Source organism: Callospermophilus lateralis, chromosome 2 (assembly GCF_048772815.1).
Source record: "Callospermophilus lateralis isolate mCalLat2 chromosome 2, mCalLat2.hap1, whole genome shotgun sequence".
Lineage (NCBI taxonomy): Eukaryota > Metazoa > Chordata > Mammalia > Rodentia > Sciuridae > Callospermophilus > Callospermophilus lateralis.
Window position 1 is genome coordinate 69,029,850 of NC_135306.1, and position 17,856 is coordinate 69,047,705.

The 17,856-nt window shown below is 42.8% G+C and overlaps 1 protein-coding gene across 2 annotated transcripts in view; it reads left to right on the forward strand.

Annotated features, from left to right (window-relative positions):
• The first annotated feature begins 580 nt into the window (after nucleotides 1-580).
• The window catches only part of Mamdc2 (MAM domain containing 2), a 162,422-nt gene continuing 145,146 nt past the window's right edge, over nucleotides 581-17,856 (forward strand). The window contains exons 1-2 of one of the 2 annotated variants that reach the window (XM_077108653.1): nucleotides 581-975; nucleotides 1,315-1,428. In XM_077108653.1, the coding sequence (XP_076964768.1) occupies nucleotides 942-975; nucleotides 1,315-1,428 (148 nt within the window). In that variant the 5' untranslated portion in view covers nucleotides 581-941. The remainder of the gene's footprint in view (nucleotides 976-1,314; nucleotides 1,429-17,856) is intronic. The other variant, XM_076843457.2, reaches the window with a different exon arrangement.

Consider the following 17,856-nt stretch of genomic DNA (forward strand, 5'->3'; position numbering starts at 1 on the left):
ACCTTCTAGCTTGAGAACCCCAGGTACAAAACCTCTGCACAAAATTACAAGAAAGATTAAGTTTGGGGGGAGGGAGTTTTTCCTTTTGGAGATTTAGTGCTCAAAGCAAACTTGTATCAAATAGATTCCTCAGAAGTAACCTCTCGCCAAGAACAGCCCCCATCCTTCACATCCCGGTTTAGAAGCTTCTACTGACCAATCTATCATGGTTTTTTGGAGAAGTGGAATGTCACCATTTCACTGAACAGAGGGAATGCAGAGCACCAGGCATGCCACAAATTCCACTGGATGAAAAAAAGAGGGCGGGGGGTATTCCTGAGTTAATAATACTGGACCATGAATACTGAAACTTGAGATATAAAACTTATTCCACCCACCTTTTCCAAATTTTACTCTAGACTGTCCTAAAAGAATTCCCCTCCCTTCCATTCTGGGGAACAGAAGTTAAAATTAGGGCCAACCCTGCGGGACTGACATGCCAGATGCAGAGAGGCTGTCCCCTGAAATAAGCTGGTTCCCACCGCGGATGGGCGGGGCAGGCGCCTCTGGTCCCAACCAGCGGAGGGACTGCTGGAAGGCCTGCCCCTTCCAAGTGTCGGCAAGGGGTCTGGTCCCAAGCTTTAAAATCCTGACGGAAGGCACCTCGTGCCGACCTCTCCTCTCCTCTCCTCTCCTTGTCCCGCGTCGCCTGGGACAAGGGGGCCGCGCGGTTTGACCCCCCGCTGCAGCCCAGCGTCGCGACGGTCTCCACACAGGCACCTCCAGCTTGCCACTCTGCCCGCTTTGCAAAGTTGGGCAGCTCCAGGCGCAAGCTTTGCCTCTGGACTTCTCCCTCCTGGGCCCCAGTGCCCCCGCCTCCCCGCTCCCTTTCACCACCAGCAGCCGGTCCCGGAGTTGGCAGCCTGCATCCCTTGCCCAGCCCTGCTCCCTGAAGCACGACCATGCTGCTAAGGGGCGTCCTCCTGGTGGTGCAAGGTAAGGCCCGGACGAGGGAGGACCCCCGGGGGGCGCTCTCGGGGCTCGCTCCAGCTCCTGCTACCCCGGTGGCAGGGCTCGCGGTGCTGGGCTGCGCCATCCGAGGGCGCCTCCCGATCCTTCTCCGCAGCCGTTAATCTCTCTCCCCTGGCCAAGCCTGGGGTGGGAGTGGGCTTCGGGTCCCGTAGCGAAGTCCCCCGTGGCTGCTGGGGGAGGTAGTGCATCCCTCTCCCGCCCCCTCCCGCACGCCATCCCCCCACTTTCACCAGATGGTCCCCCCGGGTTGGTGCAAGCGCTCCCCGGAGGGAGCACGAACTGAAACTCGCTTTGTGCCTGCAGCCCTGCAGCTTGCTGGTGCCTTGGACCTGCCCGCTGGGTCCTGTGCCTTTGAAGAGGGCACTTGTGCCTTTGACTCGGTGTTTGCATTTCTGCCATGGATTTTAAATGAGGAAGGTAAGGGGGCTCCATGGAGAGGCGCCCCGAGGTAAACTTTCTAATGTGTTAGCTGGCTTCTATCCCTTACCCCCACATGGATAATGTTATCTTGGAGTTATATCCCCTCCGGAGCAAAAGTGTGAGTCACGGATCCTCCTTCCAACCCTCAGCTGTACTGCAAGGGATGGCCAAGAAAGAGATAAGGCAGGTTTTCTTTGTTTACCTGGCCTGTGGCTAGGAGCTCTGAGAATATGCACCTCCCCCAGCACTCCTTAACAAGGGAAAGGAGGGCGGGGGCATTGCTAATGATTGCCACCTGCCAGCTGTGTGCCCCCTTCAGGCCATCATTTTTTTCTGGTCTTCAGTGAACACATTTGTGAGCTGGGAAATTTGGATGGGACTTCTTGTCCAGCTTTGCAGAATGGCCAGATACTTGGACTGGAGACATTTAGCTCAGTAGGAGAGCATTTGCCTAGCACGCTCAAGACCTTGGGTTCCATCCCTGCACTGTTTTAAAAAAAGAAAGAGTGGAGGGGCAAACAACAAAAGCTAGAATGGTCCTGAACTTCTGTGATGGGACCCAGTGCTGAGACTTTTGTCCTCTGGCTCCTGTATATGATTCAGCACTAGACAAAAGAGGAAATTTCACCATAGAATATTTGAGGTCATTCAATTGGAGGGTATTGGTCTCACTACTCCACATTGTTTGTGTTGCAGTAACAAAGTTTAAATGTGGGGAATTCAGGTGTGACTTCTTATCTTCATTTATATGGGAAAAAAAAAATTAGTTCCCAGTACCCAATAGCAGGCACCAAGTGTCCCTCCTTCTTTCTCTTCTTTGTCACTAACATCACCATCATATAGAAACCTAACACCCTTAACCATTTGGACTAGAAAACAATCTCCTATCATGGAGACAGCACCATAAATGAAACCAGCTCACCCCACCTCCCAAATCAGTTGTCATCATACAATGTGACTCCCTGGAGAAGGGTGGAGCCCGGAACCCTGATGAGAAGGCCGAAACTGTCACCACAGCTCAATCCCCAGACTTCTTTTGAGGGGTTTGCTTACATGAACTTCTCTGGGCCTCACAGGTAGGTGAGGCTAGCATCATTTTTGCAGAGGTGGGGACCTGAGTCTTCAAATATTCAATTGGCTGGTCTGTGTCACATAGTGTCACAAAGCGGCCAACTCTGAGTTGTCCGGTCATGAGAAGAAATAGGAAGAAACCAATTCAGTAGTAATCTTTATCCCCAACACTTGACACATCTTGACTATTACAGTTTACTTGAGGATATTTGGAAAAAGGCAATTTTTGATCTATTATCACAGGGTTTCTACCTTGCCAAAGGCTTTAGGAAAGAATCTTTAATTTTACCACCCAACCCTTTTTCTATTCTGGTTACTGTGAAGCATTTTGAGAGATGGCTTTACATGTATCGTGGGACTGGTTTGGGGGAGCATTATTCTCTAGCACAAGGCTTCTTGAACTTCACGTGCAACAGAATGACCTGGTGGGCATATTACGACAGCTTGCTGCCCCCTCTCTGAGTAGAAACCTAACACCCTTAACCATTTGGGCTTTCTGATTCAATGGGTCTGGAGTGGGACCTGAAAATTTATGACAGTTCCAGGTGTTGTTGCTGCTCCTCTGGGGACTACACTTGGAGAACTTCAGACTTCCATGATGTTTGTTCTCCCCCATCCCCTCTCTCTCTCACACACACACACACACACACACACACACACACACACATCCATACACACACATTCATGCTGTTTGTCCTAAGTAGGTCTAGAAACAAGGTGCAGAAATGACTTTGAGACCCTCAAGGGTGAACTTGTGTCCTAGGCTCCTCTCGAGCCTGGGTTCCTGCCAGCCTCTACCAGGATAGGGACCATCCCAGTCTGCCTCTGGGTCAGTGGGCATGCCACAACCTGCTGAGCACAAGTCCCTCCCAGGCCCACAGGAAGTGCTCTGCTGAGCTGGCACCTCTGCACCAGGGTGGCAGTTAAACTGTTCTCCTTCAGGGAAAACAGAAAGATGCTTACAGAAAAAGATGATTACAGTTTAACAGTATAATGAAGGCACTGTGGCTTCCCCCCTGCCCCCTGGCTCAGGACGGGGACAACTGACTGGCTAGAGGAAGAACATTCACTCTCCTCTGACCAGTCCAGGGTGGAGCAGGCAGGTTAGGCTTCAGTCGTTACAGATTTAGTGTTTCAGAGATCCTAACGGTCCACTGTGGGCTCTGGATCAGTGAGGTAAATGTGTGCCAGATGCTGTGGTTGCCTACTGAGAAGCCATCACGAAGAATTTCCCTTATAAACCCATTTCTAGGTTGTTCAATTAAAAATAATAAAATTGTCTCAGGCTGAAGTTTGGCTAGCTGTTCACAAACTTCTTTGCAAATTTACTTCATCTTGCTGCAGAAACCCTTTGAAACAGGTTCCACTCACCTCTGTGTGCTGGATCCACCAAAAAAAAATGTTATGAGTTTCAGAGATTTTTGCCCACAAACACTTGGAACATAAATGGTACTTCTGTATGCCCTTGGTCAGTAGGTTAATTTATAGTGAGGAAAGCAATGCTAAAGCCCAGTGAAGATAGTTAAGTCTAAATACAAGTCTACAGTTTAGAATCTCATCACAAAAGGGTATGTCTAGGGGTAGTTGGAATCATTTTGGCTCACACTATCTCTTCTATTGCTGGAAATTATTTCTGATGTCCTTTGGTTTATCTAGACTATTAGGTTTCTAAACATCTCTGATTATATTCCAATGTCCACTAGTTCATGACACTTCGAAATATGCTTCATCTCCAATGGATACAGAATAGGTAAGCTTTGACCAGGCAGCGTGTTGGCTTGGGTTGCATACCATCGTGGAGTTTCCCCCAGGGAAAGGTGGCAATACTAGGTCAGGTGACTGGGCACTGCTGCCCAGTATTGTCTACTTTCTGGTTTTGCCAACGTTTGTTCCATTTTCTTGATTTACCCCTATGCTTTTTGTAGAATTTTTAAAAATTTCCTAACTTGTCAAGGGAAGTGAAATTATGATATACTCAAATTTGAACTTGCTTCTAAATCTTAGGTTTGAATTAAACCCAGGAAATAAGGGATCTATTTTATCCTACAAAAAATCTTCTTTATTTGTTCATTTATCTTTAATAAAAATTATCCTTATTCATCCACAGTTCAGAAAATGTTGGAACTTCTTTAGAGCAATGGTCCTCAGCAAAAATTGAGAGTGTTCATTCCATTTTCCTCATGCCAGCAGTGGGGCAGAAGCCCTTTGGCTGAGGATTCTTGGAGACCATACAGTTGGCCTCACAATTCTCATTAGTCATTGAGTGGATTTTGGCTTCACTCTTATTTTTGGACATTGTGGCTTCCCACCTTTAACCTTAACTCTCTCCGAGGAAGCAAGGAATAGGAAAAACTGAAGCAAGGAGGGAGATAAAACCAAATCCAGGCCTGAGGCTGGGACTCAGCGGTAGAGCACTCGCTTAGCACATGTGGAGCCCTGGGTTCGATCCTCAGCACACACATAAAAATAAATAGATAAAATAAAGGTATTGTGTCCAACTACAACTAAAAAATAAATATTGAAAAAAAATCCAGGTGCTGCTCCTTAAGCAGATGTTCTGAACACTAAGCTGTGGGTGAAGAAGGGGATGTCAAGATGTGTCAGATGAAGAGGAGGTTAAAAAAAAAGAAATCCAAAACACTGTTTTTAAAATCTGTTCTAATTAGTCATGCATAACAGTAGAATACATTTTTGACATATCATACATAAATAGAATATAACTTCTTATTCTTCTGATTATAGAGTTACACAAGTCATGTAATCATATATGCATACAGGGTAATAATGTCTTATTCATTCCACTGTTCTTCCCACCCCTTCCCCTCCCTTCACTCCCCTCTCTCTAATCCAAAGTACCTCTATTCTTCCCTAGTGCCTCATCCTTTGTTGTGAATTAGAATCCACATATCAGAGAAAACATTTGGCCTTTGGTTCTTTGGGATTGGCTTATTTCACTTAGCATGATCATCTCCAGCTCCATCCATTTACTAGCAAATGCCATAATTTCATTCTTCTTGAAGGCCGAGTAATATTCCATTGTGTATATATACCACATTATCTTTATCCATTCATCTGTTGAAGGTCACCTAAGTTCATTCTATAGCTTAGCTATTGTGAATTGAGCTGCTTTACACATTGATATGGCTATATCCCTGTAGTATGCTGATTTTAAGTCATTTGGGTATAAACCAAGGAGTGGGATAACTGGGTCAAATGGTGGTTCCATTTCAAAAGTTTCCTGAGGGAATCTCTATACTGCTTTCCATAGTGGTTGCACCAGTTTGCAGCCCCATCAGTAATGTATGAGTGTACCTTTTCCCCCTTCATTCTTGCCAATGTTTATTGTTGCTCAAAGCACTTTTTATACAGAAGACCTACCTTGTTTTTCTTCTATAGAGGTCAAGGTTTGAGAAATTGCCTAAGAAATATCTGGATGATTCTTTTATCTTAGAATAAGTGATAGTATCTGAGGCTGGAAAGTAGTCATGGTTTGTCCTAACCAAGGGGCAGGGCTGGGGGTCATGGTACAGTGCACCTGAATCACACTGTAAATACACGTGTGTGTCTCTTTCTGATACCCTCTTCCTTTGCCCAAACGTGTTCCTTCTCTTCTAAGGACACTCTTGGCCATCAGAGTTTCAGTTCTGCACTCAGTCATGTGCCAGTTATTATTAACAGTGATGAATCCTCCCTGAGACTTCTTGAAGCCCAGCTGGAGCCTAAAGTCTGGCCAGGAGCCCAAGGGACCTTCCTGGGAAAGGACAGCCAGTCCCCTCCTTCCTGCCAATGACAGCTCTTTTCCTGACGTTGGAAGGCTGCTTCAGCATCCCACATCACCAAGTTCCTAAGGCAATTCCTGTCCCCCATAAGATTGCCTGCTCCTGCATTCCCTCTGCTGACTGTTTGCTTGAAGGTCTCCAAGCAGAAAAGTATCTCCCATGTGTAGAGACTGGAAGCCAGAAAAAGTCTGGAATGTTCCTTGGGTGCCTCCCGGAAAGATGGCCCCAGAAATCTGGCCAGATTATTCCTACATCATCACATGTCAATCCCTGGTGCTGCCTTGATATTCCTGCTGTCAGGTGGAGCGTGGTTATTGTGTGCTGGGCCTGAGAATGGCCTTGGCTCTGCCTAGGAGCCTCAGTCCTAGAACTGGGCATCTGAGATCATCCCCTGCAAGCTGCTTGTTTTATACAGGAGTCGACTAGGGGCCAGATGGGTTGCCAGTCATAGTCACAGACCAAGTCAGTGTCATCCCAGGGGCAGGGCCTTGTCTCCCTGGCTCTCCATCCGTTCTTTTTTCTGCATTGCTGTAACAGCTCAGGTCTCCACTGGGTCCTGGACTCTGGAGCTCCATTGTGTTGGAAACTACATCAGAGGTTAATTATATTGCCAGATGCGTAGAAGAACGTGGATCCCCAAAATGCAGTGCTTGTGCCTAACAAACCCATAAAACACTACATTTTATGCCTCGCCAGGTAACATCTATTCACTCTTTGAGTTGCATAGGGATCTGCCTACCTGCAATAGAAAAGAGCCTGATACATAGTATGTACTCAATAAATCTTTGCTGACTAAATGACTTTATTGAATAAATGAATCTAGTATCCAATCATGAAAATATCCTATGCATTTTCTTCTGTGTTCTTGGTTCATCTGCCCTTTCAAAGGCAGCTTCTTATCATGAGGAACAGCTCAAGCCTGAGCTGGGCACCTTGGATTAGAATCCAGACTCTGTACTTTCAAGGAGTGTGACCTTGAGCAAGTTATTTAACCACTCTGTATCTCAATTTCCTCTACTATAAAAGGAGATAATGAAAGTGCCTATCTCATAGATTGTTGTAAGCCTTACGTGTATTAATACATTTAACGCATCAAGAGGGGGTCTCTCTTCCCCTCTGCTCTCAGGCAGGTCCCTACCCCTTGGCCTCCCTGTCAGTCAGTCTGAGTTCTGGAACCCTCTTTTCTGACCCTTCCACTTGGAACTTCAGTGTCTGGATTAGCAACATCCCCTTCTGCCCTGACTGGCTCCACTGGATGGAGGCTCTGTGTGGTCAATCACTTCCTATCAAGGCCAACACCCAGTCTGAGTTCCTCCCTACTCAGATTACAGCTGCTGACTAGGAAGTTGCTATCCAGATCCTGGCCTGTCCCCAAAAAGATGCCCAAGAACTTAGAATATTTTCCTTCTTAATAACTGCAGAAGTCAGCCAAGATCCCAATATGTCCAGAGGAAAATGTGATTTTTTTTGTGTGTCATTGGACTTTATGCTTTCATTTATCTTCAATTCTTAGCCTATAATTAACAAATATTTTGTGACTTGCATTTGGCATATAATATTCACAAAAGGCAATGGCAATGGTTCTTTAAATAGCAGAATCTCTTTTCTTAGGTCACCCTAGGAGCGGCCCATTTTATTCTCTTATTAAACAACATTTGATTTTCAAAAATTCGAGTGAAACCCCAGTTATGCTAATAGAAACTTGGCCATCTCAGTAAGTAGGACCAGCAGATAAGTGACTATGTCTTGTGCATCCCGGCTGGTTGACCCTGGTTTTCACATCTGCCAAATATCTTAACACTCTTCCTCACTTTGTCTTATGCTTGTCTTAATCATATAAATGCATACATGTATTCAGGTCTAGGTTCCCACAGTGTTCAATGATCTGTCTGTCTGGAAGAAGGTAGTGCTCAACACTGAAGAATAGGTTGCTCATGATAAGCGAGGATGCTTAGGAGCAAGAATAAATCAGAAATTTCTATTGTGAATGATTCCTTTAGATCTAAGCAATGGTTCCCCACATGGCTAGACATCACCTAAAAGTCTCTTTAAAAGTAGTCATGATCAGATCCTACACCAAGAGATTCTGATCTATTTGGCCAGAAATGGGACCAGATTTAGCATTGTGAAGAAACAACAACAACAACCATGCACTAGCAAATAAGCTCCCCAGGTGACTCTAGGGGTCCATGGTTGAGGACTATGCATTAGAATGCCTTCCAGCACCCCTGCACCTCCAGACAAGAAAGAAGAAATACCATCTGTTAAGGATCCTTTGATGATTGTAAGTGTCCTGAGGACAGAGTGAAAATTGCTTAGGTCCTTCATGATGTTCTTCAGATCATATTTCTGCTCTTCCCTCCCCATCATCTCTAATGTGCTGTTAACTCACCCTTTACTTTCTGCCCTCTGACTCTGATTGCACTCCTCTGTACCCATATTATTCCACTTTTTAATTCTTCCTCCCCACTCTGACCTATTTTAAATGTTGCTATGGTTTGTGGGGTTTAAGTTTTCATTCTGTCCCCCCAAGGGTCTGTGTGTTAAAGGCTTAGTCTCCAGAATGGGCGTTTGGGGAAGTGGAGTCTTATGAGAGGTCCTTAGGTCATTAGAAATGTGCCCTTGAAAGGGATTGTGGAAACTTGCCCAGGTTTTCTCTCATTCTGCTCCAGATGTAACCACTTTGCTTTTACATTTGTTCTCAACATGATATGCCATCCTCACCAGAGGCCGAATGAATGGGGCTACACAGTCTTAAACTTGATAAATAAACCTTTGTACTTTATAAAATTGGTTGTCTTGAGCATTTCACTGTAGTAATGTGAAACAGACTAATACATGCTTTAAGGTCCAGTTCTTTCTTAAAACATTCCATGATTGTCCCAGATAAAATAAATATCTCCTTTTCCTCCCTTCCCATGGCTCTCCTCATTTTTCACCCTGTAAATATTCTTATTTGTGTCTTTTAATTGGAGTCTCCACTCCATCACATCTTCGATTGTTACTTCTTTGAGAACAGAGATCACATCCTCCCAACAGTACCTGACAAAGAGAATATAGTATCAACAAATGTTGTGAATTTAATTAATCTCTAAGGCTCTTATATAAATTAATAGAAAAATAAAACTAAAAAAATGCTTGAATTTTTCCATGTGGTGGAAGAGATTGTGTTTAATAGTCCTTCATGCCATAATACTTCAAAGACTTCAGAGGCTTATGTTATAATGTCCAGATATAACAGCAAAACAGTATTTCAGTTTGCCTCATTAATACCTGGTCTGCCTCATCTGTGCCAAGCCAAGGAACAAATAGCTCTTAGAGTATTCAGCATCAGGGCGGCCTGAATGCCTCCATCCTCTGCCATCACAAATAATCAGTCTAACCTTGAGAGCAATCCTGCTGGTCTGAAAATTGTTTTTTGGCAAAAGGTTATTAGACTTTGAACTAGTCATTGAAAACTGGTGTTTCTAAGGAACTTGTGGAAGAGGCATCAACAGTACCCATCTTGATGGGGAAAAGCAGGGAAGAATATTTACTGTAGAAAGAAGTTCTTATATAGGGATGTGCCACATGGGAGAGTCAGAGGATCAGATTGCCATTGAGTTAGATCTGCCAGAATATTTGCTTTCTGTGCTTTGTAAGAAATTTATGTGTATTTTAGAATATTCTGAGGCTAAGAAGAAGATAATAAAACAAGTAGTATTATATCATAACTTCATAGCATCATACTTTTTATAGAAAAGATAGCTGAAGAATATCTATTCTGTCCACAAGCTTTGGAGTGTCTACTGCCCATCAGGCACAACATCAGTAGTCTGAGAATGTACTCCATAGAGTACAGGGAGTACATAGCCGGTCCCCACCCTTGGTGGCAGCCATAGACCAGTATCTATAATGATGGAGAGTAAAATGAGTTGTGTATTGGTCAAGGATTTTTCTTTGCAAGCAGCATCAATTGTTTAAATTAAGCGCAAAAGGAATTTATTGAAAGGATATTTGTTAGCTCTTAACATAAATAAGAAGTCTAAAGAGCTATATCTGAGCAGGAATAAACAAATGGGAAGAATAGACAGGTCTTTCTGAAAGAACTATATTTGTGTAACAATGGACATTGGTTACCCCACTGCTGGACCTGCCTGTTCATTCAGTAGCTGCAAGACGGCTCAATCTGAGGGAGTTGAACTCAGCAATAGGGATGCTAAATAGGGAACTATCCAGAGGTCTGAGAAATGAGAGCCTGAATCAGGGCAGGAGAGTCAGGTATGAAAGGGAAAGAGTAAGTACAATGCCACAAGGGGATTAAATTGGCAGACCTCGACTGATTGGGTAGAAGTGATGAGCTAGAGGGAGAGGGACTCCCAAATTTCTACGTTAGGCAGCTGTTTGATTGGCGGTACCAAGATTTGGAACAATTTCAAGAGACACACCATGTTTAGGATACAAAAAGATATATGTTCTGACCTACCTAGGAAATACATAAATGGAAGATTCCAGTAAGTCTTTGAGATAGGAAGCTGAAGGTCAGGTACAGGCTGGGGGGACCATGATTGTGCAAACCTTCAACATGAGCAGAGGTGACATTTCCAGAGGAGACTGCAGAAGTGACAACAGCAGAGGCTAAGAAGGGAGTTTTAGAGGAGCAGTCAGGATTAGGCAGGAGCAAGGTGTACATCTGTGGGTGAATGGATGAAGAAAATGTGGTACCAAACAGTTTTATTCGGGCATAAAGAAAACCGAAATGATGTCATTTGCAGGAAAATGGATGAAATTTAAGAACATTATGTGAAGCAAAAATAAGCCAAATTCAGAAGTTCAAGGGTCCTATGTTTTCTCTCATATGTGGGAGCTATAGAGGAAAATGGAAAAGAAAGGCATATGTGGGATGGGAGAATCTCATGAAAATCAAACGGAGATCCGAGATCCGTAGAGCAGAGGAAAGGGACCAGGGGGAGTGGAGGAAGGGAGGGAGAAGGAAAATACTGGGGAGTGATATTGACCAAATTATATTCTTCAATAGTGTGCATGTACAAACATGTAGCAACAAATCCCACCATTATATACATCTATGATGCACCAATAAAAAATATGAGGGAAAAAAAGATTAGGCACAGGAAGGGATGGGGACATGAAAGAACAGAAGGAATACGGCACATATGTGGGAATTAGAAAGGTGAAGGGTCATAGGAGCCAAAGGAGTCAGGAGTTTTAATAGTAGGACATGGTCATCAGAGTCCAGTGCAGCAGAGATGGTGGGCACAGTACAACTTTGCCCGGGTATTGACAATGAAGAGACTGTTAGTGTTGGAATGAGGGCAGTTTCAATGGGATGATGAGGCAGAACCAGAATGTCTTGATTAGATCAATGATTGGGAAATGCAGATGGTTGGTAGCGATTTCTCAGCAAATCAGTTTGAATACATGGACAGAGATTCAGCCATACCCACAAAGAAACTTGAGATGAAGTTTTTGTTTCTGTTTTGTTTTACGAAGGGGTTACTTGAGCTTTTTATAGAGTAAGGGGAAGGGACCAGCAAAGAAGGGAGAGTCACAAGAGGGGGGCTCCCTCGCTGGTTCTGGGTTAGACCCAGTTCCACTGGGGCAGTTCAGAAGCTTTGAATACATTTGAATTTCTTTGGCTCATATAACCCAAGAGCCCTCTGCTGAGTGGCTTCTGGGCACCGGAATGTTAACATCAAAATACGTGAAATTTGACGGGTGTGGTGGCGCATACCTGTAATCCCAGCGCTCAGGAGCCTAAGGCAGAAGGATCACAAGGTCAAAGCCAACCTCAGCAAAAGCGAGGCACTAAGCAACTCAGTGAGACCCTGTTTCTAAATAAAATACAAAATAGGGCTGGGGATGTGGCTCAGTGTTGGAGTGCCCCTGAGTTCAATCCCTGCTACCCGACCCCCCAAAAAAATGCGTGAAATTTTATTTTTATTGTAAATGCAGTGGGGTTAGGAGATTTGGCTGACTCTGTGGTAATTATAATGTGCCCCAGAACTTGCTCAATAAAAACAAAAATAAAACTTTGATAAGATGCAAGAGGGTGTCTTAGGTCTAAGGAAACTTGAGTGACATAACCTATTCTATTTCTGCCAGAAGAGCTATAAGAAGGGCAAAGGGAACCCTAAAGAGATAGTTGCATAATAGCTAGGGTGTGTGATCTATAGAGGGCTTTTCAGAGTGCCTGCCAAACACTTGTATTGTCATTATCTCTGACCTTCACAAAAATCCTGAAGGTTATTATTGCCAGAATTTAATAATAAGGAAGTATGACACAGAGTGATTAAAATAACATCTCAAGGCATTGCCGAGAGTGTAAGAGTGGGGAATAGCAACCCAAGCTTTCCGGCTCCAAAGACTTGAGTTTCATTTGGCTCTGGTCTGCCCCCACCAGAGAGTAAGACAGTTTCTTTGCTCTTCCAGAGGTTAGCTCCAAAGGGGACAGACTGGGGGTTTACGGTGAGAGAGAGGGGGGAGCCTCTGCCCAATATTGATGTTCCAACTTTCCAACTCTTCCCTTCAATCCTTAGCTACCATAGTGCACCTCCCATGCAGTAGTAAGCCTTAGAGAAGACGTCAAACAGAGGCAGGAAAATGTAATTTTTACTTATTTTTTCCTTAACAGAAAAAGATTAGAGTTTGCTGTTGGAATCATTTGAAGGATTCTCTTCTCAGTCTTCAGCATAATCTTGGAAGAGAACTTAGGGAAAATTTACAGCTTGACCTAAAATACTTTGGCAGTCTTAAGGAATACTCCTAAATTTCAAATTCATCTAGTCCTACTGTGAAAGAATTAAAAGTGTACCCAGATAAATGTGTTTTTGCAAGCTGGCTATCCTACCAGACAAGAATTTTGGTACTTCTTCATCTTATTACTCTCAACAGAATGGCAGTGTTGCCATACAACAATGTGATATATAACTTAGCTGGATGCTTAGAGAAATTTCCATTCCTTATTTGAAAAACTTTTGCCTCACTGCCAAGGAGAGCTGAAGTGTTATTTGGGGCTGTGCTTATAATGAAGATGACTTTAATATGCTTCTGCTTCCCCGAGAAGCTGCTTCCTCCCTCCTTTGCTTACCAATATTTTATGATGAAGACCATTTACTCTGAAACTGTAACTAGGAAATTTTCCGTTTTAAGCTTCTACAGATTTCTTTTATTTCTGTGGCTTTGTTGAAGATGGATATAAGGGCAGGGTGTTGGAGAATTTTCTTCTGAAGGGTGTTTTGATCCTGCATTAGGCAGTTTTAAAGTATAAAGTTTGTGGAAAGAAATCCTTTGGTTTTTCATTATAAATCCTGAAAATTGGGAAGAAGTATCTGAAATCACACCTCTGTTTCTGAAAACTTTTTCCTTTTTTCAAAAATCCTGATGAGGAAAATGTGAATTAAACTTCAGAATTTTTTCCTCATGAATCAACACTGAAGATTAGTGCACTTTGGAACTCGCATTTGATTAATAGAAAAAAAAAAACCTGAAAAAACCTAATATGTCCTAGGCTATATACATCAACCAGTATATATTTTTATCTTTGTTGTCACTATAAAGTACTTGAAGTGCCCATACATGGATCTGTACCGAATATTGTGTAATATAAGAGAAAGGATGTTGGAGATACATCTAAAGATGCATTGTATTGCATTTTTAGTCCTGGGCTTGGGAACTAGGACTTATTTACTTTACATACATATGCTTTAAAGATTGGTGAATCCTTCGGGTACAGTGGCTCCCATGTAATCTTAGTGACTCAGGAAGCTAAGGCAGGAGGATTGCAATTTCAAGGCCTCAGCAACTTAGTGAGGCCCTAAGCAATTTAGCAAGACCCTTTCTTTAAATAAATAAATAAATAAGGGCTTGGGATATAGCTCAGTGGTAAAGCACCCTTGAGTTCAAGCCTCAATGCCAAAAAGAAAAAAAAAAATGCTGAATCTAAAAAAAAGTTTTACTAGCTACGGGGCTGGGTTTTTGAACCATTCCATTTAAAAAACAGATCAATAATTACCGATGATGTCTTAATTTCTGTCATGTTCAAGCTTGATCCAAATGACCCTCTTGCCTGTCAAGAATGCTATTAAGCAACTTTTGAGAGAGAATGAGGATGACCTATTTGTGTAACAACTGAAAGGAGACAGCTCAATTGCTAAGAAAAGTTTTTCCGTCCCTTAGAATAGCCCTTCAGCCATTTGTCTCTACCATCACAGCTACTCACAATAAAAACTGCTGAGCGATGAAAAGGATTCAAAATGGCTTATATTTTTAATCAACCCCTTTCATTTGTTGTTTTGGGTTTCAGGAAGTCATTCATTCTTTCGTGAGCATATTCTTGTCATAAAGCAAGTTTGGACACATTTATGAGCCATCTCTTGCTGAGCCTAATATTAGCCTGGTAGTCTAAGAATTCTTAAAAAATTAATGGGTCTTGGAAAAATAGATAGTATTCACCATCATTCTGTCATAATGTGCAGTGAATCGGAGTCATGCACAAAAGACACTGGATTGGAGACTCAAATGATTTAAGAACTTTTCCTTGTTTGACAAAGGAGCAAGCCTGGAGAGTGAGCAGCAGGGATTAGGTGTTTCAATCTTCTTTTAGTCTCCATCACCAGCCACCAAGTGTGTTGTGGAATGACTTTCCATCAAGACATCCTCAGCTGGGAGTTGAGGGCGATGTCTGGCATATTATATTATATTTTATTTTTTTAATCTTTAGATATCATTTCAGAGTTGTTAAACAAACTCAAAGACCAATGCGGTGTTTGCAAGCATTTCCTGAGCACTGAGTGGGCATGTTGCTATTGAACCTGATGATCCAGTAGGAAAATGAATAATGATGATTATTTTATCAAACATTTATCAGGCAATTATTACATACCAAACATCTTGGTAGGTGCTTTATATGCATCAAGTCACTGAGTTCTTATAATAATCCAATAAGGAAGATGCTCTACATGTAAAGAAATGGGGTTAGAGTTTTTTAAACATTCCCAAAGTCAAGGAGCAAGGAATTGATGGAGCCTGATTTTTAACCTAGGTTTGTCTCCAAAGACCAAGAGCAAAACCATTTTGCTATGTTGCCTCTCTGTTCCCACTGTCTTTTGACATGGGCTATCAAAGGATCTTTGTGATAGAAATAATAATAGTAGTTAAAACAAAAGCTAACCTTTGTGGAGTGATTGATAGCTAACTCTTATCTACATATTGGTCTATGAATTTTGTCTTAACTAATTTAACCTTTTCAACAGCCCCATGAACCGGGTCCTATTTTAATCGCCATTGCAGGGCTGTGAGGATTGAGGCATACAGACACTGGCAGGTCACAGAGATCCTAGGTAGCAGAGCTATATTTCATAATAGGATTTCTACTTCCAGTCTGTATTCTGTGAGGGAAATAAGCAATTGTGATATTTGCCTTTTCACTGCACTTTGATGCAGGAAACTTTTCTACTTGAGTTACCATATGAGTGACTAAGAAAGCCATGTGAAAGTATTACCTCTTCTAAATTCTTCCATAACAGGGGCCCCGCCAGCAAATAAATTCTAATTTTGAGGAAATTTTAAGTCATTCTTTTCCTTTAGAAATGGCACAGAGCCCTGAGACAACAGAAGAATTTTCTGCCTGGTTCCAAGTTAAAGAGATTAATTTGAAAACTCCTGTGAGAGTCTTTCACTCAAAGGATCCCCACGACTGCCCGGCATTCTCTGGACAAAGTCCAGGAGAACTTGGTTCTTGATAATCTTCATGGTCTTGTTTTGAAAATGAGTCAAGTATCCTTATACAAAAAAAATGTGTAAAATGTAATATTTGCCTGCTTGGGTTATGGAAAAAGACATTTGAACTTAAATGGGTAGGGTTGTAAGCAGGAAACACAGGACAAGTCTAAGGGCAGCAAAAGTCTTTTGACCATGGAATAAACACAAAGGGTCAGATTAGTTTGTCTTCCTGTCCTTTCATTTGATACTGGGAATGATCTTTGATACATGGGCTGTGAACTTGTTTCAACTCAGTGAGAAAGATACTCTTCATGGAGGAAGAAACGGGGGCTTAGGGAATCTGTTTCAACATTTCCAAAGTTCATTCCATGGGATGTGGACATGTATTTTAGAACGTAATAGGATAATAAAGGCTAGGCTCTAGTATTCAAGATGAAAACCTTTAGTTCTTTTTTATTTATTTATTTTTTCATTTAACATTTGTCTACCTGAGCTAGGAAATGAGGGTCACAGGAGTGGATAACAAAGGTATCTCTCCTCAAGGAGTCGACATCCTGGTAGAAGAAATAAGAAAAACTGGAACTGTGAGTTAATACATTGAGATCAGCACCGTGTCAAGGAATATGTAGAAGGCCCTGGGAGTTCTGAGGTCAATGAGAACTGGCGAGCGTGGGGACAGTTGGTAAAAGGAGGCCTCTTGGTGGTCCTTGAACTGCGATGAGATGTAACTAGGAAAACAACTCTTAGGATGCCTCAGGGATCAGCAGCAGCATGAGCCAAGGCAGGAGTGAGGCCAGGGATCCAGTCTAGAAAGAGCCAAAATTCTCTTTTGGCAGGTGCATGTGTATGAAAGAAACTAGGCAAAATGATTTTTTTTTTTAATGCTGAGATTTGAAACCAGGGCCTTTAGGCAAGCTCTGTACAACTAAGCTACCTTCCCAGCCCTAAAGTATAGGAATAAAATTGTCATTTGTTACTTTACCTCAGGCCACATCTGTACACATGATAATCCATGTCAGCTGACACTGAGGACACACACCATATAGGTCCTCTACAATATATAGTTATCAAGGGCCTGACAGACTGTGCTGACCAGACGAGTGTTGAATTCTTTAATGACCAGCTGCTTTTGTGGAGCTGTAATAAAATAGTAGGAAAAGTGATTTGTCAATCAGATCCTCAACCATCCTATAATAATGATTATCATCTGCCACACTGCATGCACCATACCCATATTATCTCCAAACCTCAAAACCTTTTACAATCTTATGTGACTATCTCCATTTTGAAGATGCAGCCACTGAGACCCAGAGAGGTTATTCAACCTGCCCCAGGTCACACAGCCAGAGTGTTGATCAGATCCTAGTGCCTGTCTTCTCTGAAGTCAGTGCCTGTTCCACTGTCTTGCTGTTGGTGGCCTGGTCTCAGTTTGATGCTGAAGAAGCTTCCAAAGAAACACAAGATTTCATTTCTGGCCTCAAGGAATGAATAGGATTCTAAACTCTCGAATTTTGACTGTTTTGATGGCCTTTCCTTCCAAACCAGCCTCTTCACATCTCTCCCAAACTCCTGGAGGCCATGACTCTCATGGTGTGCCCAGTACCTGACCTCTTGGCGGCAGGCATTTGGTTCATAACAGCTTATGGAATGGAACTTGTCTTCCTCCCTCATGTTCAGGTCACAGGGCAAGAGACAGAAACCACACCTGTGTATGTGTCTTCTGGCCTCTCTCCATTTTCTTGTAAAGCCGCCTGGGGACTCCACCCAAGTACTTTATCTAATCCTAATCATCTCCCATAGGCTCCACTTCTAAACACTATAGCTAGATTGGGCTTCCACCCTCTTAATGCCTCAT